This window comes from Sturnira hondurensis, unplaced genomic scaffold (assembly GCF_014824575.4).
Source record: "Sturnira hondurensis isolate 20B ecotype Veracruz unplaced genomic scaffold, ASM1482457v3 Scaffold0010128, whole genome shotgun sequence".
NCBI lineage: Eukaryota > Metazoa > Chordata > Mammalia > Chiroptera > Phyllostomidae > Sturnira > Sturnira hondurensis.
In genome coordinates, this window is record NW_028082759.1 from 465123 (window position 1) to 488527 (window position 23405).

Genomic DNA, 23405 nt, shown 5'->3' on the forward strand with positions numbered 1-23405 from the left:
ATTAAGGTTTATTGAAGTTTCACTTGTCATTAAAAATGGAAACAAACATAAACATTATGTACACTAAAAAAATGTAACATTTCAATAATTTACCAAAAAAGAAAGTAAAATGAAATTATTTGCCCATCAATGAAAGACATTCAGTTAAAGAATGTGAAGCATTTGTCTGAGATCACGTGAGAGAGATTTTAGGCAGACCTTCGGGATAGACTGGGTTTTTAATCTTGGCAACACTCACTAGTTAGGTTATACCTGAAACCTCATTTAGGCTGATAACTAAGCCTTGTTTGTCTTATCCGTGAAATGACAGAAATAATAGCACACACATCATAGAATTGCTACTTATAATACAATCTATAATTTCTGCTGTGAGCAAATGTTTTCCGTTTGCCATATTCATTCACAGTAATGTATTAGTTTCCTCTTGCTGCAATTACAACAAACTCAGTTGCTTAAAACAACACACACTTATTCTCTTATAGTTTTGCAGGTCGGAAATTTACAATCCTTCTCAATGGGTTGAAGTCAAGGTGTCAGCAGGGCTGGTTCCTTCTAGAGTACAGGTGGCAAACACAAGGCCCGAACCTGGCCCTGGACCTCATTTTATGTGGCCCGGCACCTTGTTTCCACCCAGCAGCAGTGCCGAGCTCTCGCTTAACAGTTAAGGAGTAGTTCCGTTTATCCAGTCCTAGCATTACATTTGGCCCTTTGAAGGCAACCTCGAGGCTGATGTGGACCCCATTGAAAATGAGTTTGACACCCCTGTTCTAGAGGTTCTACAAGGGAATCGGTTTCCTTGCCATTGCCAGTTTCTGGAGACCACCTGACTCCTTCTATTGTGGCCCCTTCTTGCATCTTCAAAGCCTACACCTTCTGTCACTGACTTAGCTTCTGTCATCACATTGGTGCCTGTGATCCTTTGCTCATGCCTCCCTCTTACAAGGACCCTTTTAGTCCACTTGGGTAACTCATCATAACCTCTTCATCTCAAAATCCTTAACTTGGTTTATTCTGCAAAGTGCCTTTTGCTATAAAGGCCAACACGTTCACAGGTTTCGGGTATTAGGACATTGACCCTTGGCTGGAGGTGGGGAGGGCATCATTCAACTTAACCACAGGCAAGTTCATTGGAGACATTCATGAGGGATGGATACAAATACGGTGTCACTTTTGGCCAGCCATGTATCAAGTTCCAAGTTCTTTTATTTTCTTTCTCAGTGTCATTATCCACAAACACATCACAAATTTGCAAATAAATAAGTGAAAGCCTGGTGGATGTGAAAAACAGCCACCCCCTCCAAGCCTACCTTTTTCTTTAACAACTTCACTCTCCAGTTTATGACAAAGTATGTCACTCACTGTCTCTCTCTGCTCTGTGTTCCCTGTGGAACAGTGCCTGTCCCTCTGCTCTCACCTTTCCTGTAGACAAAGCAAGTCCCTGTGGCTCCCCACGCTTCCTAAGACTACTCACAAGTCACTGCTGTCCACTTGCTGGAATTCTCATACATTTGCATGTTTACAGCATTCACAAAATTAATTTTATTAATTAATATGCTTAAGCACACTAGGCCATGAAAAAGGCTAGTGTTGAAACCCAAACTGAAGAAAGTAAGTGAAAATTACATAAATTAAACCAGAAAAAAAAACCCCACGAGCACGGTGCATTTTCTGTTTATTTTTAAATGGTGTTTCTTGGGCCGTGAAAATTCCAAATATATAGTTCACACAGAACAGTAATCATCAACTTCTCATCATAGAAACTCCAAGTTCATGTATTGTTATCTACTGTTTGTTTTTCTTTTTGGATAAAGGTGGAGCAGCAACACCCCACATTTTATGGTATAATTTCTGATTATTTCATCTATTTCTAAATTCCACACTTGTAGATTTTCCTTTCCTTAGATATCCCAGATTTCTCCGCCTCATTTCCCTCTGTTTTATTTCTAAATTCCAAATTCTGTATTATTGCCTCTGCTATCTCTTTATAAGGCTCAGACTGAAGGGAAAGGTCCTCTGGCTCCTGATTCCTGATAGCGAGAATCGAAACTCAAACACCGCTGGGCTGAGAAAGGAAACCGAAAGTCACTTCTGAGGTATTAAAAACGGCTGAGGCGGCTCCGCTCTTGCACAGTTCAATGGTCCAGGGTTCCTGCAGCTTCCCTGCCGCTTGCTTCCCCGGGCCCTGCTCCCGGTCCCCTCTCCACCACTCCCGTCCCGCGGAGCGCGCCGACCAGCGGCTCTTTGGATGCAGCAGGTCTGGGTTCCAAGTCCGGAGTCCGCGGGGAGGAATGGGACTCTGGCCCCATGGAGGGCTGGCGGCGGGGTGGGTGTGTGTGTGTGTGTGTGTCCAGGTGAAGGGTTTACCAGAGCGACGCAGTCCTCGGGGGCTCTAGGTCTCGGATCAAAGGGGGAGGTGGTCCGGCAGTGGCTGTTGGGTGGGCGCCCCAGTCTGGGGTGCAGGGAGTTGCTGATGCCACTGGGCTCCCGAAGGCGGCGGTGGACTGGCATCTGCTGGCTCCAGATGCAAGGATGAGGTGGGGATGGTGGGTTGGAACCAGAAGTAAGGGACACCTGTGATGAGCTGAGACGTCTAAAGTCTGAAGGTGAGGGGAGAATGTCAGGCATTTAAACGGCTCTCTTCAAAGAAAGTGTGTCTGGAATCTGAGGTATTGAGGACAACCAAGACACATTATGTCTGAACACACACACACACACACACACACACACCACCCCAAGCCAAAACAAAGGAAAGATATTGGAGGCAGCATGCACTTTCGTCCTCTGTGTGGAATGTCAGACCCAACTCAAAACTTGTAGAATCAGATTCTACATTTTAATAAGACCTCCCAGATGATTCCTGTGCAGCCTTAAATTCCAGTGGTTTAACAGAATAAGAATTCATTCCTTGTATAAAAATTAAAAGAATATATTCATGGTTTAGGGCATGTATTAGTTTTCTATTGCTGCATTACAAATTATCACAAATTTAGTGGCTTACACCCGTAGAAATGTATTACTTTACAGCCTCCGTGGATCAGAAGTTCCGGCACAGGTTGACTGAGTCCTCCACCTAGCGCCTCACCAGGCTGAAAAGAAGGTGTCTGCTGCGGCTGACATCTCATCCAGGGCCTCTGCGTGCTCACTCAGGTTGTTGGAAGAATCCAAGTCCTTACAGCTGTGGAACTGAGGTTCCTTGTTTTCTTGCTGGCGACTGGCTCGGGGTTACTCTCAACCTTTGGCTTCTGCCCTCAGGTCGTAGCCACATGGCTCTCTCACAACATGGTGGCTTATGTCTTCCAAGCCAGCAGGAGAATCTCTCCCTTGTTTGCCAGGATAATGTAACCAAGTCATCGGAGAGGCCATTCCATTAAACTCACAGGTCCTGCCCACACTCAGGGGAAGAGACTGTAGGGGCATGTAGACCAGGGTGGCTGGATTCATGGAGCCCATCCTGAACTCTGCCCCCTGCTGGCTAGCTCTTCTCCAGTGTTTCAGGGGAGAGACTCCTTCCGTCAGAAGGCCCCACCGTTCCCCAGGGCCTTCTCTGAACTGGGCCATCTCCCCTCTAATACATAACCCACAATTTCTCTCCCCCCTTTTCTTCTTTCTTTTTAAGATTGCTTAAGTCAGAATTCAAATAAGGTATCTGCTTATTTGATAAGATATCAAAGGTATCTGCTGTGACTTTTCATCCTCTTGTAATTTTTTGTTAATAAGTGGGCCCCCCCACCCCCAACTTTGGTCTTGTAGAAATTCTTCTGGTGCTCCTGATATAATTTTACCTGTTTTTCTGTCTTCTAAATGTTTTGCCATTGCTACTAGAGCTTAAAATTAAATTAAATTAAATTATTTAATTAATTAAATTAAATTAAACCTGATCAAATTCAGGTTTAATTTTTGTTTTTGTTTTTTGGCTAGAGTATTTTGATGGTGCTTCAGTCGTTCTGTACAGTTGTTCTGAAAGCAGACATTTGCCTCTCTATTTTTTTCCCCTGCCATCACCTGCAATGCCAAGATCTATTAATTCAATAGGAGTTGTCAAATCATTATTCCATCTCCTTATTAGCTGGATTTCCTCCAGCTAATGGAAATAAACTTTCCATTTCCATTATTTGGTAACCCAAGGGTACAGTATTTATATGAAAGTCAGATTAACTTCTTGATTTCAGAAATCCTTATTTTTTTAATTAAAATTTATTTATTTATTTATTTATTTATTTGGAGAGGTAAAGGGAGGGAAGAAGAGAGGGAGAGAAACATCAATGTGTGGTTGCCTCTCGAGTGCCCCCTACTGGGGACCTGACCTGGATTACAACCCAGAGGCTCATGACCTGACTGGGAATTGAACCGGCAACCCTTTGGTTTGCAGGGTGGCACTCAATCCGCTGAGCAACACCAGCTACAGCAATAAATCAATTTTGGTAAAGGAACCTATGTAGCAGTTTATATTTTTAAAAGGCCGCTTTTTTCCCCTTCAATTTCTCTGGGCAATGATTTGCTTAGTTTCTTGGTGTTTACATTTCAAAGACCGGATAAGTTTTATAACTTTCAGGGAAAGAGAAAGACTGTAAGTTATTTAGTATTATTTATTTGACTATGCTTCTCTTATATTTTAATATACCAAATAAGCTTAACCAGTTTATTCCCCCTTTTTATTTTTAGTTTTAATATATTTTATTGATTATGCTATTACAGTTGTCCCACTTTTTTGCCTTTGCCCGCCTCCACCCAGTACACCCATTTCCTCCAAAAATTCCCCCCTCACCCACTTAGTTCATGTCCATGGGTCATGCATATAAGTTCTTTGGCTGCTCGATTTCCTATACTGTTTATAACATCCCCCTATTTTGTACCTACTAATTTGTACTTCTTAATTCCTGCAAGTTTTCCCCTGCTGATAACCTCCCTACTGATAACCCTCCAAATGATCTCCATATTCTATGTTCTTGTTTTTATTTGCTTGTTTTTTGGGATTCAGCTTTTGATAGTTGTGCATTTATTACTATTTTATTGTTAATAGTTTTGATCTTCTTTTTCTTATATAATTCCTTTTAACACTTCATATATTAATGGCTGGTGATGGTGAACTCCTTTAGTTTTTACCTTGTCTGGGGAGCACTTTATGTGCCATTTAATCCTAAATGATAGCTTTGTTGGATAGAGTAATCTAGGTTGTAGTTCCTCACTTTTCATCACTTTGAGTATTTCTTGCTGGTCCCTTCTAGGCTGTAAAGTTCTTTTGAGAAAGTTATTTTGATTTCTTCTGTCAGAAATCACCTGACAGTCTAATGGGAACTGCTATCCGTTTTTCTCTTGCTGCTTTTAAGATTCTCTCTTTTATCTTTAACCTTTGACATTTTACTTATGCTGTGTTTTGGTGTGGCCATCTGTCTCCATTTTGTTTGTGACTCTCTGTGCTTCCTGGAATTGTATGCCTACTTCCTTCACCAAATTAAGGAAGTTTTCTTTCATTATTTTTTCAAATAAGTTTCCATTTTATTGCTCTCCCTCTTCTCTTTCAGGCACCCCTATGCTTTGGATGTTGATATGTTTGAAGATGTCTCAGAGGCTCCTTATACTGTCCTCATTATTTTGAATTCTTTTTTTTTCTTGCTGTTCTGATCAAACACTTTTTTCTTCCTTATGTTCTAAATTATTGATTTGTTATCAGCTTCATCCCCTCTACTGTTGGTTCCCTGAAGATTTTTTTTTTTTTATTTCACTTAATGTGACCTTTAGTTCTGCCTGGGTCTTTTTTTTATGCCGTTGAAGTACCCAGTGAGTTCCTTGAGCATCCTGATAACCAATGTTTGAACTCTACATCTGATAGTTTGTTTAGTTCTTTTTTTTTAGTGTTGTTCTAGTCTTTCATTTTGGCCATAGTTTTTGTTTCCTCATTTTGTCAGCCTCTCTGTGTGTGTTTCTGTGTATTAGGTGGAGCTGCTTTGGCCCCCTGTCTTAGTAGTACGGCCTATTGTAGAAAAGCACATCTGTAAATCGTATAGGGTGGAGCCTTAGGTAATTGCCAGAGGAGGACAGTCTGTGTCACCATTATGGCTCTGTGTGTGGCGAGGGTTGGGAGAGGGGACGGTGCTGCTGCCTGGCTTCTGGAGTCCTCCCTCAGAGGAAGCCATCTCCCAGCACTTGCCCTGATTTCGGTCACTTCACTTTCTCCCCATATGCCACTGGTGCCCTTCCAGGTGTTGCCCTGGTGTTGAATCCCAGGGGGAGAGAAAATCCTAGATTTCTTGCAGACCCTTTAAGAGGAGTTTCCTAAGAATCCTGCTGAATCCTTCCTCAGTTTATCCGGCTGCCCTAACCTCCCTTGGTTTTCGCAGCAGGAAGTTGTGAGGACTTATCTTCCCAACGCTGAAACCCTGGGCTGGGTGGTCTGGTCTGGGGCTGGGATCCCTAGCTTCTGAGATACCCCTCCTCATTTTATCTACCACACATGGATGTGGGGCTGCCGGTTCTGCCTCTCCATGCCCCCCCCCCCCCACGTCTCTGCCCCTCCTTCCTGTCTGGATGAATGTGGCTTCTTTAAGTCCTTGATTGCTGGACTTGCATACAGCTTGATTTTGGGACTATTATGGATGATGTTTGTTTTGTAGTCTAGCTATGATTTTTTCTGTAGTTTTTCATGGAAACGAGGTGTGTTTACCTATGCCTACTTCTTCTAGTTTCCCCTTTTTGTAAAGAGATATATTTTCTTTGAAAAGTTTCTGAAGCCCTATGGAATATCCCAGTTTTTCCTAGGTCAATAAGGTTTAATTTAGAATATCTGGTCTTGGGAAGTTTCTTAAACATATCAAAAATTTTAAAACATTTGGTGAAATAAAATCAGAGGTCACTGTGGAACAACACTTAATGAAATAATACTTAATTATTCATTTTTAAAAAGTGACAATAAAAAATTTCACAGACAAATACAGAATATTACAATACATAGTTGTGAGCAAAATTCTACTATTTTAATATTAAGAAGACTTGGTTTACTTAAAGATTGATTTTAAAAATACAAAAATCATTTATATAAGATACAATAACTTCTTCAGTAATCTTTAAAATAATATATCAATAGTACAGAACAATTTTGTTCTTTTAGCAGAGAAGTAGCATTAAGTTTTAGCTTTACATAAGCATATCATTGATATTAAAACCTAATTAAAAAATAACCCTTACTATAGGAAATTTAATTTTAGCCAGCTTAATTATAAGAGATAAATTTTTGAAATAACCTGGACAGTTTCTATTTCTTAATTTATATGAGAGCTTAATTTCTCTAAGCCAATTGAAGAGCCCTCTTTATAAATCAAGTTTATTCAATCCTGGGAGCCAGATATACATGTATAGAGAAGGAGACAGATAAGCAGAGACCTGATAGTTGTAATTAAAAAAATGTTTTAGCCATGAGTCAGGGAAAATCCATTAACTTATAATAGTTGTAATAAGTTAAGTTTATTCATTCAGGTGGCTAAGACTTGTAAGATTTGTATTTGTCCTTGAAAAACAAATTTTTAAAGGGGACCGATGGGAGGAGACTGCTCAGACAAGGGGGCCTTTTCAGCCACTTGTGTTTCCCTTCCTTTGGTTTGTTTGGGGACTGTGTTTACATTTCTGGGTATCTAACACTGGAAAGACCTTAAAAGCTACTGTGGCCTAAAAGCTTTATGTGACTTCGAAGTTTTCCAAAATTTGAATCACAGAGTTAATAAATTCTTTGAAACATCTTGTCAGGTTTTAGGTGGAATAAACAGCAAGAAATTTTATAGCATCCGATCAAATGGCCGAAGTTCCTTTTTAGGATTCTCTTACGAAATTCTTTTGTCTTTTAGAAACTTCTGTTTGGTAACCCAAGAATACATTCCATTGTCTGGGAGAGGTTTGGATTTCTTATGTTTTTTTTTTTTCCTTTTAATGGCAAACAACGTAAAAGACCTAGACAGAAAAAGGAAACAAAAGAGCAATGAAATGAGTACTGACCTCCTTCCCCACTCAGGGCACTTTTTACAAGCCTGAGCCATGAAAAGTGCATCTGAGGAAAAAACACTGTGCTCCCGGACATCCTGTCCCTCCTGAGCACCCTAGAGTATGTTGGCCCCCAGGGCATTCGCCTGCTTTGAGCAAAACACCTCCTTCGAGGGGAAACCTCTCCCTGGACAGAAAAACCTCTCCGGATCTCAGATAAAACATTTGACCTCAATCAGAAAAAGAGGGAAGTTCAAACCTAAGAGGGCTTCACCATCCAGGAGGCAGCCATCCAAGGAGGTGGAGAGCACAAAGCAGGCTATGCAGGTACCCAACCTGGCTCCCAGGGACGCTGGACTCTGAAGGTGAGGTGACTGGAGTAGGTCCTGTTAATAGTCGCCAGAATCCTCTTCGAAATTCAAACTATCATAGATCCTTTTATTTTTCTTTTCTTTTTTTAATTTGATGTTTTAATTCAACTTTTTATTTTGAAATAATTGAAGATTCATATGTTCTTGTAAGAAATAGTATAGAGAGATCCTGGGTGCCCTTTACCAAGTTATTCCAATGGTAACATAAAGTAAAACGATTATACAGCATCACCCAAGGATACTGGCACTGATGCAACCAAGCTTGTGAACGGGTCCATCCCCACAAGGACCCCTCACCCTCTTTTATAGCCCCTCTCCTCCCATCCAACTCTCACGGCCTTAACCTCTGGCAACCACAAGTGTAGTTTCCATTTCTGTAATTTTGCCATTTCAAGAGTGTTACATAAATGGAATCATACAGTGTGTATACTTTGGGGGTTTACTTTACTCATTAAAATTCTTTGGAGATTCACCCAGGTTGTTGTATATATATTAGTAGTTCAATTTTCTTTATTGTTGAGGAATAATCCATGGTATGAATATTAGCAGTTTATTAAATCATTCACTCATTGGAAATTATCTGGGTTGTGTATAGTTTGGGGCAATTTGAAATAAATCTGCTATGCACATTTGTGTTTAAGATTTTGTGTTTCCATTCCGTGGAAACCTATATATGCAATTGCTGGGTTGTGTGGCAGTTGCATGTTTAGTTTTTGAAAAAACTGCCAAACCGTTTACCAGAATGGCGGTGTCATTCTGCACTCAAACCAGCAATGCAAGAGTGGTCCAGTTTCTCCATATCCTCACCTGCATTTGGTGTTGTCACTATTTAAATTTTTCCCAGTTTTATTGAGAAATAGTTTACATACATTACTGTATCAGTTTAAGGCACATAGCATGATGGTTTGATTTATATATATTGTGAAGTGATTACTGAAAAAGGTTTAGTTAACATCTATCTTCTCATAAAATATGCTTATTTTTCATTATAGCTTCCTTTAATTCTTCTGGATTGTCCATAGTTTTACTTTTTTTTTTATTTTTTTCAACTTACTATCTCTTTAAATAAAATTATTATTTAAAATAGGTAGTTGGTGAAATTCATGACTTATTACATGTCTAGAAATATTATCCTTTGGTCTCTTGTTGGGTTGAATGACTGGGCACAGAATTCTATTGTAAGTTCAAATTATTTTCCCCTAAGAACTTTAAAAACATTATTTTGTCAAAACATCCAATAATGCTGCTCATTTAAATGAGTTGTAACTGTGTGCCGGGTACTATTTTCCTTAATTTGTATCTATCAGCATGTATATTAAATAGCGGGAAATGCCAACCAGGGGAGAGTACTATTACTCCCCATCCCAATCCCAGTTTTCCTGATGAGCACACTGAGAAAGTAACAGCTTGCCTCAGGTTATAAGCATTTCAGAGCCCGGATTAAAACTGAGGGGGTCTGCCCACAGTTCCCATGCACTGAACCACTGCACGGACGGTCTGTCTTACGGTTCTTATGGTGCCTCTTTGCCTTTTTCTTTGTTCTTGGAGCTCTGTGATGAGCTGGGTCTAAGTGTGGTTTTCTCTTGTGTCTTTATTCTGCTCAGTCTTTGTACCAATCTTTTCAAGCCAAAAATGGACATTTTCCTTTAACTTTGGTTTAATAGTATTATATTACTTTATTGTATCTTCGATTATTTTTATCCTCAGCCCATTTTGGAATCTTAGTTCTACTGGAATTACTATGAGGTGTATTTACAACTTTTTGATTTATTCTTTTAAAAAGAGTTTATGTATTTGTTTATTTTTAGAGAGAGGAGATGAGAGGGAGAGAAACATCGATATGTGGGAAAAACATTAATCAGTTGCCTCTCACACATCCCCATCTGGGGACCTGGCTGGCAAGCCAGGCATGCACCCTGACTGAAAATTGATCTGGAGACCCTTTGGTTCATAGGTCTGTGCTCAACCCACTGAGCCACACCAGGCTGGGCTGATTTATTCTTTATATTTCTCAGCGTTTTTCTTTTCATTTTTGCTTTTTCTTGTGTCCTCTGAGAAATTTTCTAGATTTTTAACCCCTGGATTACTAACTTGAGATTTCTGCATGTCCATTTCTTTTATTGTCCTTTGTATGAATTTTTCTGAAATTATATTTTTATGAGCATTTACTTTTTTTTTTGCTGAAACCATCTTTTAAAAAAAATTAGATATTGTGACTATGGAGAACTTTATTTTATTTATTTATTTTTAAGATTTTATTTATTTATCTTTAGAGGGGAATGGGAGGAGAGAAGTATCATTGTATGGTTGCCTCTTGTGAGTCCCCTGCTGGGAACTGGCCTGCAACCCAGGCATGTGCCCTGACTGGGAATCGAACCGCGATCGTGTGGTTCTCAGGCCCGCGCTCAATCCACTGAGCTATGCCAGCCAGGGCTGGAGAACTTTAATTAGAAGTTTTTAAAGGACTATTTTGTCCTTGAATCATTTCTTCATCTGGCTTCTTCTTTCCCTCCCCTCAAGTGATTTTAAATTTTTAATACATACTCACTTAGTGATTATAATGGTGGGTAGCTAGTTTTATTTCCCCCATTATGCTTCATTAAATGAGAGTGGGTTGGACATATGACTGTAAATTCTGTGTAAATGGTAAGGAAGATATGACTTTAGGTATTTTGAGTAAGGAAAGTGGCTTGTGGGATGTGTGAGAAGAGAGTAGGCAGGAGACTCCGGAATATCTTAGTTGTCAAATTAATGAGAGTTTCATCCTGCCACTGTGGCCATGGTGGAAAAGTTGTATGTTGCCCAACAGCCACACATGTTTCATTCATAACTTCTTTAATTTAAAGTCTATTATTTCTCTCAATTTATGTGTATTGTCTTTTCAAATGAAGTTGCTAGGATTCATTACTTTGGAGCTAACTATTGAATAAATGAACTATGAGAGACCTATTGTTTCCTGGGAGTACCGTAAAATATTCCTGAGCCCTTAAGTGCACTGTGAATATCTGGCACCTAGGAATGCACTTATTTCATCTTGTAGAATCCAACACTATTTTTTCTGAAGATTTCCCTTCTATAACGTATTTGGGATTAACTTTCTGTTGTCTGCTTGGTTCCCACTGACCCATCTTTTCCATTTGAGCATAGTACCATTTGGAGAACTGAAAACAGTATGACTAATGTGCAATTAGTGAGATTGAAGATCACATGAAATGGATGGCAGAGGGTTTTCAGGAAGATGCCTGAACTTAAATTTGAGGCAAAAGATCCTTATAATCTGGGCCATACCAAATTTTCATCTACAGTCAAGTTACCCTGTGCTATGCCAGGTAGAATTGACCTGTGGAGGTTCAAACTTGTCATGCTCTAACACACTGGCATGCTCTGCGAAACCAGCGTTGTTTTGTTTCCTTGGATGCAATCTTCTGTATCTCTTACCTTTCCCAACGGGCTGAAATTCTTCATCATCTTTTCAGTGTGTCCTTGAACCTCAGAACATAGGACCCTGACCCCTCCAGTTGATTGCAGCACTCCTTTTCAGTCCTCTGATGGCTTCTTGTGCCATTTCTGCCTGATCACTCAGCACATTGTACTGTTGGATTTAATTCTCTTTAAACCCTTACCAGGTTGACAGGTAAAGGGGACCACATTTCATGCATATTTGGATATGTTGCAGGTACAATGCTTGGTAAGGAGATGTTCTTTTTCTATATATCTTTTTTTTAAGAAGATGAAATAACTGGGTGAGTCAGAGACTAAGCTTCTGATCCTGCCTCTATTGTCTGCTGAACATCCCAGCCCTTGGTCATTGCTTCTTTCTTCAAACTTACTCATTCTTACAGCCATATACTTCCTTGCATTATTGGCTTAACATTTAATATCAATGTGTACCTCACCATTTTATGTTCCTTAATGTCATGTAATATGTATCCATCAAATTTCACAGCCCTAACACACTGTATGCATATTTGAAAAAAGCCTCAATATTTGTTTCCTCTGACAAAAGGCCCAAGTGCATTTTCTTTGGGTACTTTCATAGTTTTCTCAGTTACCTTTATAGACTCTTCCTGCTCTCTCAGCATTTATTAGGTATTAGTGATCTGTAAAACTGGATTTTGGTTCTTTTGTTTTCTTCCATGATGCCGTGTCTTTCTATTGAAGCAAGCTCATCTATGCCTCTGACCTCACTTGTCAAAGTACTCAGGTTACCCATATATTCAGGTCTAGCCCAGATCTTGCTTTTGAGTTCTAGAACTGTCTATTTAATTGCTTCCATGACGTATCTGTGGCAAGTCTCAAAAGCAAGTCAAACTCAGGTTCACTACAAGTGAACTCATGATCTTTCCCCCAAACATGACCTTGTTCCAAGGTTTCCTGCCTAGGGGAGCTGGCCTGGTTATGTATCCTGTTGCATCAGGTAGAATCCTGGGGAGTTATCCTCGACAACCCTTGCACTCCCCTCTTCTCCATTATTACCAGTTCATATCAAGCTCATCTTCTAAATATTTAATATCAGTATGTGCTTCACACCACCATCAAGCTCTATTAGAGCTTGTCATCACTCTTGTGACAACAAACTGTTGTCATCACTCTTCTAAACAATGGCTTTCTCTTCATTAACTGGCTCTTTGCTTCCATCCTACCTATTCTCTGTGCTGTTATACTGGCTAGTGTAACCTTTCAAAACACAAAGCCAGTCATAATACTAACCTGCTTAAAAATCAATCAGTGGATTTTAGGATTAAAGACACTCCCTCAAAGGCTTTGAGTGCCCTTATATTCCTATAGTCCTCTCCAGCACGGTTAGCTTTTCCTTCACTCTCTCTACTCCAGCCTGGCTTCTTTCCAATATCTAGTTTCATCCATACTCTTTGATGCCATGGGGCTTTTGCACATAGTATTCTGGTATTCTCTTTGCCTGCCCTTTCACCTTGCTTAATTAATTCTTTTTAAAAATTTTTTTTATTTTAAAGATTTTATTTATTTTTCTTTTAGAGGGGAAGGGAAGGAGAGAGGGAGAGAAATGTATGGTTGCCTCTCGTGAGTCCCCTGTGGGGAACTGGCCTGCAGCCTAGGCATGTGCCTTGACTGGGAATTGAACCGCGATCGTCTGGTTCGCAGGCCTGCGCTCAATCCATTGAGCTACAGCAGCCAGGGCTGCTTAATTAATTCTTATTTCAGCCTTCAGAAGTCAGCCTAAGCAATGCTTCTTTGGGGAAGCTTTCTCTGACCTCTTTAACTTTCTCACATTTTTAACTTCCCATTCTTTATATGATTATTACATTGTTATTTGTCTTTCCTAAGGGATTTTAAGCTTCATGAGAACTGACAGTGTATTGACTTTTGTATATTTTTGTATTCCCAGTGCTGTATGTTTTGTTTAACACACAATAATCATTCCATATTATTTGTTCATGGGATAAATTTCATCTAATTTTTATTTTCTTTTTGTAGGTCTGCCATTTTAATTAGTATCTGCCACTTAGAGGTACCCAAGTAGAGGATATTTGCTATACTGAATATTTTATCATTCAGGTTGGAAGCACAGGAAGCAGCAAGAATGGGTAATTTTCAATTTAAAATATTCATAATTTTAAAATAGTGATTCTGAATGCTGTACAGTTTTAATAGAATTAAATAACTTTATTACTATTTCTTTTTTCAATAATAAGTAAATGATAGCTCATTTTAAACAGATAGATTGAAAATAACCCATTTTCTTTCTCTCTTTTATTTAGGTTTCGAAGAACATACAGAGTTTTTCGAGGAAATATCAGAGTTAATTTTGAATGAAATGCCAAAGGCTGAGTGAGTAATGTTGTAGTAATAAAAAGATGTAAAATTCTATATTATATTCCTGTATATCTTTTTGACCGTAAAGAGACATCTCTTTACCTATGTCATCATCTTTCTTGGTATATATTATAGCATATTTTATGTGTGTAGTTATATATGTAATTATTTAATACAGAATCTTCAGAGCTGTTCGATGATGAATAGAAACAGGTTTTTCTTGCCTTCTCTATTTACAGCTGTCAATGAACTCTTATTATTATTATTATTATTTTTAAACTCATTATTATAAAGGGATGAGATTGGTTAGGCAGGAAGGAAATACAGTTCTCTATTTAGGATATGGGTGTTCATTCTCGAGGCTAATCCAGATTTTGCCATATGGTTTACCTAATTTTCCCTGTCACTTGAGGCCTGAGTAGGACTGATCCTGCCTTCTTTTTATGAAAGATAGTCATGCATATGGATATATTTAAAAAGTCTTAGCATGGAATCTGACATAAAATAATTACTCAGTAAATTCAGCTGTGGATGATAGTGATAATTATAACAAGACTGCTACCTTTTTTGGATCCTATTTAATTGTGTGCAATTTTTATTTGTTTTCATTTTAGATATTCTAGTATATTCAATGATTTTGTGGAATCTGAATTTTTTCTGATTGATGGAGATTCATTACTTGTCACGTGCATATGTGAAAAATCGTTAAAACAGGGGCAGGATCTCCACTTCTTCTATCTGGTTGAGCGCTACCTTGTGGATCTCATTCATAAAGGAGGGCAGTTTGCCATAGTTTTCTTCAAGGTACCATGTAACAGTTGAGTTATTTTCTACGATTTGGAAACTAACACTAAAATGTATTATATTATAAAGGGTTTTTATTCTTAAAGTATATCTATAACTATTTAGAAAATTTTAAAGGAAGAACGAAAAACAACTACCCAGTAAAAATTCCAGTATTCAGAATTACATTTAAGATTATTCTCTATTCACAATAATGGGACTTTATTGTAAGAACACGCAGGGTCAGAAAGAGGATGAGAAATCTCCTGAGCAGGGGTCTAGTTGATCTCTGGGTTCCAGTCTTCCCAACTCTGTCTTCGAAACTCAGCAGATAACTTATTTAATTCCAGAAGAATGTCAAACTCACTAATGCTGCTTCTTTATTATTTGCTCTATGGCACATACCTCCAAATGAATATATTTAGTCTGCTTCTTTAAAATTAAGAATTTAGTTAATAAATTTTTAGCAATTTCAAATACAGGTATGTATCACCACTACCACCCTTTCCTTATCCTTTCCCTGAAGGTAACCGTCATGATACTCTTAAGGATTTTGTTGTATGTCTGTTCAGTCAGTTTGCAATCCACATTATTGTTAGATTGTTTGACATTGCTGACTGCTTGCAAGCAGTGTTTTGAATAAAGAGCCAGGGTTCTAGCCTAATGCTTGCAGTTAGTTTATTACACCCATTTTGGTCTGTTGAGAAAAACCCGTGCTGCTGCAGGCAGGTGACAGCGACCTGGGACAGTCCTCTTAGACAAAGCAATCTGCTACTGCTTCCTTTTCCTGGATACATCTCTGCTTTGACGTATTTCTGTGTCATTTTTTTCTGTCTGAAATTATGTTGGAGAGGAGAATTAGTGTGGAAAGAGAAAGTAAGATAAATCCTGAGTATTGAGTGCCTCTTTGTGAGGGACAGATATGTATTTAAATCCAAGTGGTGGTTTATGGCAGGTGTTTGTGAAATGACAGTCAAGATTTCAAGGTCTATTCTCTGACTGTGAAACCACAGAAGTGTGTTGGAATTGATCCCTTCAATGACTCTAATGATATGTGTTAACGAACTAAACTAGAAAATTGCTAAATGACAATTTAAAAAATAATGTATTTACTCCTCCCATACAGGATGCTGAGTATGCATATTTCGACTTCCCTGAACTTCTTTCTTTGAGAACTGCCTTAATTCTTCATCTTCAGCATAATAACACCATTGATGTTCGAACAACATTTTCTGGATGTTTATCAGAAGAATGGGGAGCTTTCTTGAAAGAGAGTTGCCCATATTTCCTGATAGTTGCAGATGAAGGCTTGAACCATCTACAAACACATCTTTTCAACTTTTTAATCATTCAGTCTTGGGCAAAGAAGGTCAATGTTGTGCTTTCCTCAGGGCAAGCATCTGGTATTCTTCGACTTCATGCGTACTTTATGCCAAGCAAGCACGGTAACCGAATGTTTTTCAAGGAGGTAATTTATATCCAAGAGACAAATTTCTTCTAGACACCTACAAAGTTTTCTAAATTACTCGACTCAGTTCTATTTTTTACCTCTTCTATGGAAATTGTCATAGCTTTAACAGAGATGTGTAGAATATTAATAACACTAATCCAAAGGCAGTCATTTATTGAGCACTTACTGTCAAAACAATAGCACTAGGTTCTTCCTTTGAGTCATTTCATTTGGCGTTCACCACAGTCCTATGAAGTAGGTGTTAGTATCATCTGGGTTTTGCAGATAAGGACATTGATACTTGAATAAGCAATTGTTTATCATCAACACCGAATTAATAAGAGTTCAGATTTGAAAAGAGGCAGCCTGACTCCAGCCTTTGCTTGTTTGGCTACTGTGCAGTTGCTGCCTTTGAATTAACGAGACTCAGAAAGGCATTAAATTGGAGGCAGAAGTTGTGCCTGTGTCGCTGAGACATACTAATGAGCTGATAGTCAAACATGTAGCTTTTAGTAAGAAAACCACGAAGAAGGTTGATAAAGAAGGAACATAACTGAAATAAGTCTATTTCTTGATATTAAATTTAATACGATTTAGAATTATTTAGAATTTTAATTCCATGATCTTATTGTTTGGTTGTATTGGAATATTTGACAATTATTCTATTGAACTTTTGGGATTCAAAAGTACATACTGAGTTTATAAATTAATCTAATTTCTGTTTAACGTTCACTACTTATAGTGAAGTCTGTGAATGAAGATAATTCTATATGAGTTCTGAATCAGTTAACATTTTTTTGGAAATACTGTGACACGCCCCTCCTGGTTTTGGAGACATCCAGATGGTTGTCATAAAGCGAGATAAGGTAGTTTATTTTGCTTTAGTTAGAACTCCAGTCATTAAACTGCAGCTGCATACTGTGAGCAGAACCGTCCTGGGGTTGGTTTCCATAGTGGGGGGAGGTACCATCATTAACTGACCGCATTTCATTTTGTTAGGGAAGTTTCTGAATCTGAGTTTGAAGAGCACCTACAAATATTCTTTTCAATCTCTCCTTAAAAGTAATTTTTTAGTGGAGGATTTTATCTTTGATAAGATAATTTATTTCCCAATTGATTAAAGAGGTTATTAAATAGATTATTTTTTTAAATCAATTTGAGGACTGTGTGATATGCAAGTAAAAGTCCAATTTATGCTGCTAAGGGCTGTCACTGAGTGATAGGTGCCTGGGAGGAGGTTATGCTATTTTCTTTTTTATGTATATGTTTCACATTTTTTATAATAAAATATAATGCATTAAATGATACAATGATTATCTCTTTTTGAAATGTTGGAAGTGTAAAATTTGATTATAGTAATGTTTGCACAACTCTGTAAATTGACCTAAACATAAGAATTATACCCTTAAAGTGAGTAATTTTTAAGTTATATTAATTATACCTTTATAAAGTTTTAAAAATTAAATGCACTAAATTCATTTGGCAAAGACAAAATAGCACTGACTGGAAGGCTTTAAATGCAGAGCTGATGATGTATAATTATACTAGTATAATTTTTTCTCTCTCTATAGCAATATATTATATTCAATATATTATCTTCAATATCTTCAATATATCTATAATATATTATCTTCAATATCTGATTTTTCTGTATTAGAAATTAATTACTGATTTTATTTAAGACAATTCATGTGACTTGTCTTCTTTTTACAGAATAAACAGCAGATTGAGAATGCTTATAAAGCCCTGACTAAACAATTGAAAGAATGTAGAGTTTTTGCATTTAAACCTCTTTTTGGAAATTTAATATGGGACAATATGATGGAAGAGGTATTGAAACTTATTTTTTTAAACTTTTTATTTGAACTAATTTTTTAATTATAAAAAACTTTTCTATATACCTCTCACACAACTTCCTCTAATGTTTACAGCTTATATAACCATAGTACATGGAGCAAAACCAGAAAATTAACATCAGAATAATCCTATTATTAAGCTTTAGAACTTATTTGAATTTCACTTATTTTTGAAACATTTTTAAAGACTTTATTTATTTATCTTTAGAGGGGAAGGGAAGGAGAGAAGGAGAGAAATATCAATGTATGGGTGCCTCTCATGAGTCCCCTGCTGGGAACTGGTCTTCAACCCAGGAATGTTCCCTGACTGGGAATTGAACCGTGATCATGTGGTTCGCAGACCCTCCCTCAATCCACTGAGCTACTCCAGCCAGGGCAATGAATTTCACTTATTTTTCCACTAATATCTTCTTTCTGTCCTAGATTCCATCCAGAGTCCCACATCCATTTACTCAGCTACTTCTCTCTATTCTCCTCCAGTCTGTGACAGTTTCTCAGTGTTTCCTTATCTGACATGACCTTGACATTTTTGAAAAGTTATTTTTGATCAGTTATTTCATTAATATCCCTGAATTTGGGCTTATCTGATGTTTTCTCACGATTCGAACGAGGTTATGTATTTTCATCAGACGTGCCACTGAGTTGCTGTTGTGTCCTCTGCTCATAACGTTTAGCTTAACCCTGGTTCAGCTGGTGCCAGCCAGCTTTCTCCACTGCAAAGGTACACTCTCCTGACTGCGCAGATCCTGTCTCTTCTCAAACTTTTGCCAATTAATTTTAGAACCCACTGGTGGACTTTGTCTGTAACAGCTATCACTGATGTTTTTACCTGTGGTCATTCTCTATTTCACTCTACATTTATTCTTCAGGAGTCTACTGTGAGGGAGAGGCCCTCTCACCCTGCCATTTACTGGTTTATTTAGATCAGTACGGATCAATGGCTACGTATTTTATATTATAGATTAAAGTCCAGTAGTAAAATTATTTTGGTGCTCAAATTGTTCCAGGATTGAATTTAGAAACTCCTTCAAGTTTGCACCGGCATTCTCGTACAAGCTGCCCCTCTGCTTTGTTTTCATAAACTACTTTATTGAGGTATTTATCTTCAATTTGTTTCACAGTGCCTCCTTTTTTGAGCACTGTCTTATTTTTTGAAACTGTAACATGTTCATCATCTTATATTTTCTCTGTCCCAGCCCTAAAACCAACCACTTCTCCAAGCAGTTCTGGTTGCTTTTATTGGAAAATGGCATTCAGAAGCCAAGATCTGGGAATGATGTTTGTTCATTGTTACTGGGGTGTCATTGCTACTAGGACTTTTTAGCAGACAGAACAAGGAAATATATCTATGTATACTAACTCATGCGTATGTGTACACCTATTTTTATCTATCTGTCTATCTTCTCTCGCATCATATATTCATACTGATATTTTTACTCCAATTCAAATCCATACAGTCCATTGTACCCTTGCCCTTTCTTTATTTGTAATTGTAATTGTGAGAAATACAGCTCCCTTTACCTATAATATATGTATTCACTTTTTCAAATTCTAGTGTAAACATAAAGTAGTTTTGGAATTGCTAAGCGCATCTCATGAGAAACATTCCCTAAGTGGATTACAGGGTTTATGTGCAATTCTTTTAATATGTAGTCATAGAAAATGTCAAAATATTGTTTTCCGATGTTATTTATGTTAGTTCCTTTTTGGTCCACCTCCTTTAGTGTGACCGTGTTCATTCATTACTAACAGAGTTAGTTCTTTGGTTTCAGTTTGTATTTAATTTGGGGTCCCTCCCACCCATACCCCAGTTATTTTAATTACATTTAATCTGGGGGCGGGGTATGTGAAAGTTATATGAAACTATGATTTTAAGAATTGGATATATACAAAAGACACATTTAAAGAAGTGGCACTTTATTCTTATCTTTGCTACTCTAGTCCTGTTCTCTACGGTTCCCCCCTTTCCTAAATACTTTCTGTAGGTTACTTGTCTCTTCATCTCAAGTTTTCAACATTTTTAGGAAGTTGATTACTGCAGACTCTATTGTTTACAACTACTTGGAAATCCCACAAAGTGATGTATCTATATGTGTGATAGAATTCTGAAAAATGCATAATATAAATTGAAAAATATAAGAATTTCCTGTAATACAATACCTCACATTAGAATATAGGGTGACTTAAATTTTATCAATAGAAGTGTAATATCCAGGTTTCAGTGTGTTGTTGTATTTTCCTCTGAAAACTTTCTTTTTTTTTTTTAGATTTTATTTATTTATCTTTAGAGGGGAAGGGAAGGAGAGAGGGAGAGAAACATCAATGTATGGTTGCCTTTCGCGGGTTCCCTGCTGGGAGTTGGCCTGCAGGGAACTGGCCTGCAACCCAGGCATGTGCCCTGACTGAGAATCGAACCGCGATCGTCTGAGTCGCAGGCCCGCGCTCAATCCACTGAGCTACACCAGCCAGGGCCCTGAAAACTTTCATACTCATTATACCATGATTACCCCTTAGAGGCAAAAAGTCACATTTTTTTATGTGTCCTTTCAATGATGTTCTGTGTATTATGCAATGGAGAGCATACCATGTATACCCTTTTTCACTTTCTAAATTAATACTCCTATTTAACGATTTTCTAATTATCAAAATTTTTTCACAATTTTTATTTTTACTGGATACGTAATATTTTCCTAGTGATAGATATTTAATGATAGACATTAAATTGTTTGAAAATTGGCTTTGACAAATAACCCTGTGGTGAACATCTTGGTACATAAATCATGGGACACATGTTAATATTGTTTACCTAACAGATTCAGAACATAAGTAGCCAAACAAAAAGTACCACCATATTTCATGATAATCATAAGCATTACCAAACAGCTTTGCAAGAATTCAGGAACTATTTGTACCCTCATTAGCAAAACATGAAAGAAAACAGCATCGCACTTCATTGCTATTATCATTAAAATATACTCTGCAAACTTAAAAGTAAAAGTTAAAATATCTAATTGTTCTTTTTATTACCAAAGAGGCTGAACATTTTTCTTTTGTGTATTTGTTTATTTTGTGCATTATGTATTCCTGCCTCATTAAAGGCTTATATGTTTTTGTATTGATTTATAAGAACTCTTTACATATTTAAATTTTTAAGGCTTTTACTGAAGTATTTGTTCGAATATTCTCATTTAAAAATATCATTTTTAACAGCAACATTTATAGTTTTATGTGGTCACATCCTTCTTTTCTGTATCATTTCTTCTAGTAAGATCACATGAATAAAAATATTTTTCAAATTAAAATATTTTATTTGTCTTTAGAGAGGGAAAGGGAGGAAGAGAGGGAGAGAAAGATCAATTGTGGTTCCCTCCCCCTTACCCCCTACTGGGGACCTGGCCTGCAACCCAGGCATGTTCCCTGACTTGGAACCAAACCTTTGGTTTGCAGGCTGGCACTCAATCCACTGCGCAACACCAGCCAGGGCTGAATATAAATATTTTTGTAAATATGACATTTTACAATTTCCTTCTGTGACAGGCACGGGAAACTATTTCTCTGCTTAAGCAACTCTGGCCAGAAGGATCTGACATTCGGCATGTTCTTTGTGTTATTTCATGCTCATTGTCTTTGAGAATGTACCATCACTTCTTAGGAAACCAAAAGAAGACTACCTCTTGTCAGGAAACTAACATCCAACAGGTATGATTATTATAACTTTACTGTGAAATACCATTGTTCTCAACTGTAGAAATTTCATTGATTTTATCTGCTGTTTCTTCCATTCAATATTCATTTATGTCCCTAATTTATGTATATACACTTTCAAAAAAAGAGAAAATCTAGAATTTGTTTATTAAAAAAACACCTGTTGTGCCAGGATAAGATTTAGCGTTTTAGTCTGCAGATGCTCCCTTTAGTCTGCATGTAGTCAAATTTGTGTGCCCATCCAGGGGAAGGGGAAATGAGAAAGGAAATTAGCCCTTGGAGACCTCTTATAATGTTAACAGTGCTCTTGGCTCTTTATATGCCTCATGCTATTAAATTCTCACAGCAACATTTCAAGGGAGGTATTATTATCCCTATTTCACATATGAGAATGCTGAGGTTCAGAGAGTCCCAGTGACATTCCTCAGACCAAAGGTATTAAGGAGCAGTGTGGCTTAAATCTCCGTCTGTCTTGCTCAAGTTCCACAACAGCAAACTGTATTTCGAAAGAATATTTGTGCTGTAGTGCCTCAGTGCCATCCTAGCTGGCGAGACACTAAAAGTTTGAACCTTTTGGTGGTTGGTAGAGTTCATTAAGAATATGTTGACCAGTATGGGTTTGCTCTCAAGTAAGTAGTCATCCCTGTGTGTTTGTACACACGCCCAGACACACACTCTCAGGCACATGTGTTTGTACATAGACTATTTTTATACAACCGGGATGCTAAGGGATCCTTGATTAAAGATTCTGATTGAAGAAAAATGAAGTTTCTCTCTCCTACAATTTCAGAAATGAACAGGACTCATTATCTTTTGTCTAGCCATTCTTTATACAGTATTTGGCTTTTCGATGTCCGCTTCAACATAGTCTTAGTAAAATATTTGTCCACGATTAGGCATGCCATTTTAAATGGTTGTCAGAAATGATACTAAACCAAATGTAGCTCTGGAACTTCTAATTGTTAGACCCTAGTGGCCCTTGGAGGTATTCTGAAACAAGTCTTCGCCTTGTTTCACTTACAACCCTGACAACCCCTGGACACGGCTGTGAGGGCCTTGTCCTGTCGTGTTAAACATGCCCACTTCTTGACTCTTATTCTAATTGGGTAAGTGTTTCCTCACTCTGGTAATTTTTAGTATAACTTTTAAAATAGAATGCATTGCACAGAAGAGAGAATTTACTCTGCGGCTCTTCAGGACTGAGTCCTGGGGGATCGTCACTCTGCATGAGCTTCTTGGTCAGCTCATGTGACGATCGACTTGACCAAAAATACTGAAAAATGCTTTATGTAAACATAAACTTGAGGAGTGGAAGAAAATTGCTATTGAACTTGCAGTTTCCTGTTCCTCTGACCTCCCATCTGCATCCACTCAGTCAAGTTTGTGTATGAAGGAAAGGAGTTTCTCAAAAATGTAGAGTGGAGAACATAGTAGTATGTGATTCCCGCACAGCAGAATACGGTGGCCGAGTTTTGTGTG

At 37.8% G+C, this 23405-nt stretch overlaps 1 protein-coding gene across 3 annotated transcripts in view; it reads left to right on the forward strand.

The window, feature by feature from the left end:
* Nucleotides 1–2102: 2102 nt before the first annotated feature.
* Nucleotides 2103–23405, forward strand: part of LOC118995337 (probable ATP-dependent RNA helicase DDX60) — a 97171-nt gene continuing 75868 nt past the window's right edge. For 2 of the 3 annotated variants that reach the window (XM_037058246.1, XM_037058248.1), the window contains exons 1-8: nucleotides 2103–2260; nucleotides 3025–3188; nucleotides 13794–13903; nucleotides 14078–14147; nucleotides 14747–14936; nucleotides 16042–16383; nucleotides 18079–18195; nucleotides 21759–21920. In XM_037058246.1, the coding sequence (XP_036914141.1) occupies nucleotides 13900–13903; nucleotides 14078–14147; nucleotides 14747–14936; nucleotides 16042–16383; nucleotides 18079–18195; nucleotides 21759–21920 (885 nt within the window). In that variant the 5' untranslated portion in view covers nucleotides 2103–2260; nucleotides 3025–3188; nucleotides 13794–13899. The remainder of the gene's footprint in view (nucleotides 2261–3024; nucleotides 3189–13793; nucleotides 13904–14077; nucleotides 14148–14746; nucleotides 14937–16041; nucleotides 16384–18078; nucleotides 18196–21758; nucleotides 21921–23405) is intronic. The other variant, XM_037058247.1, reaches the window with a different exon arrangement.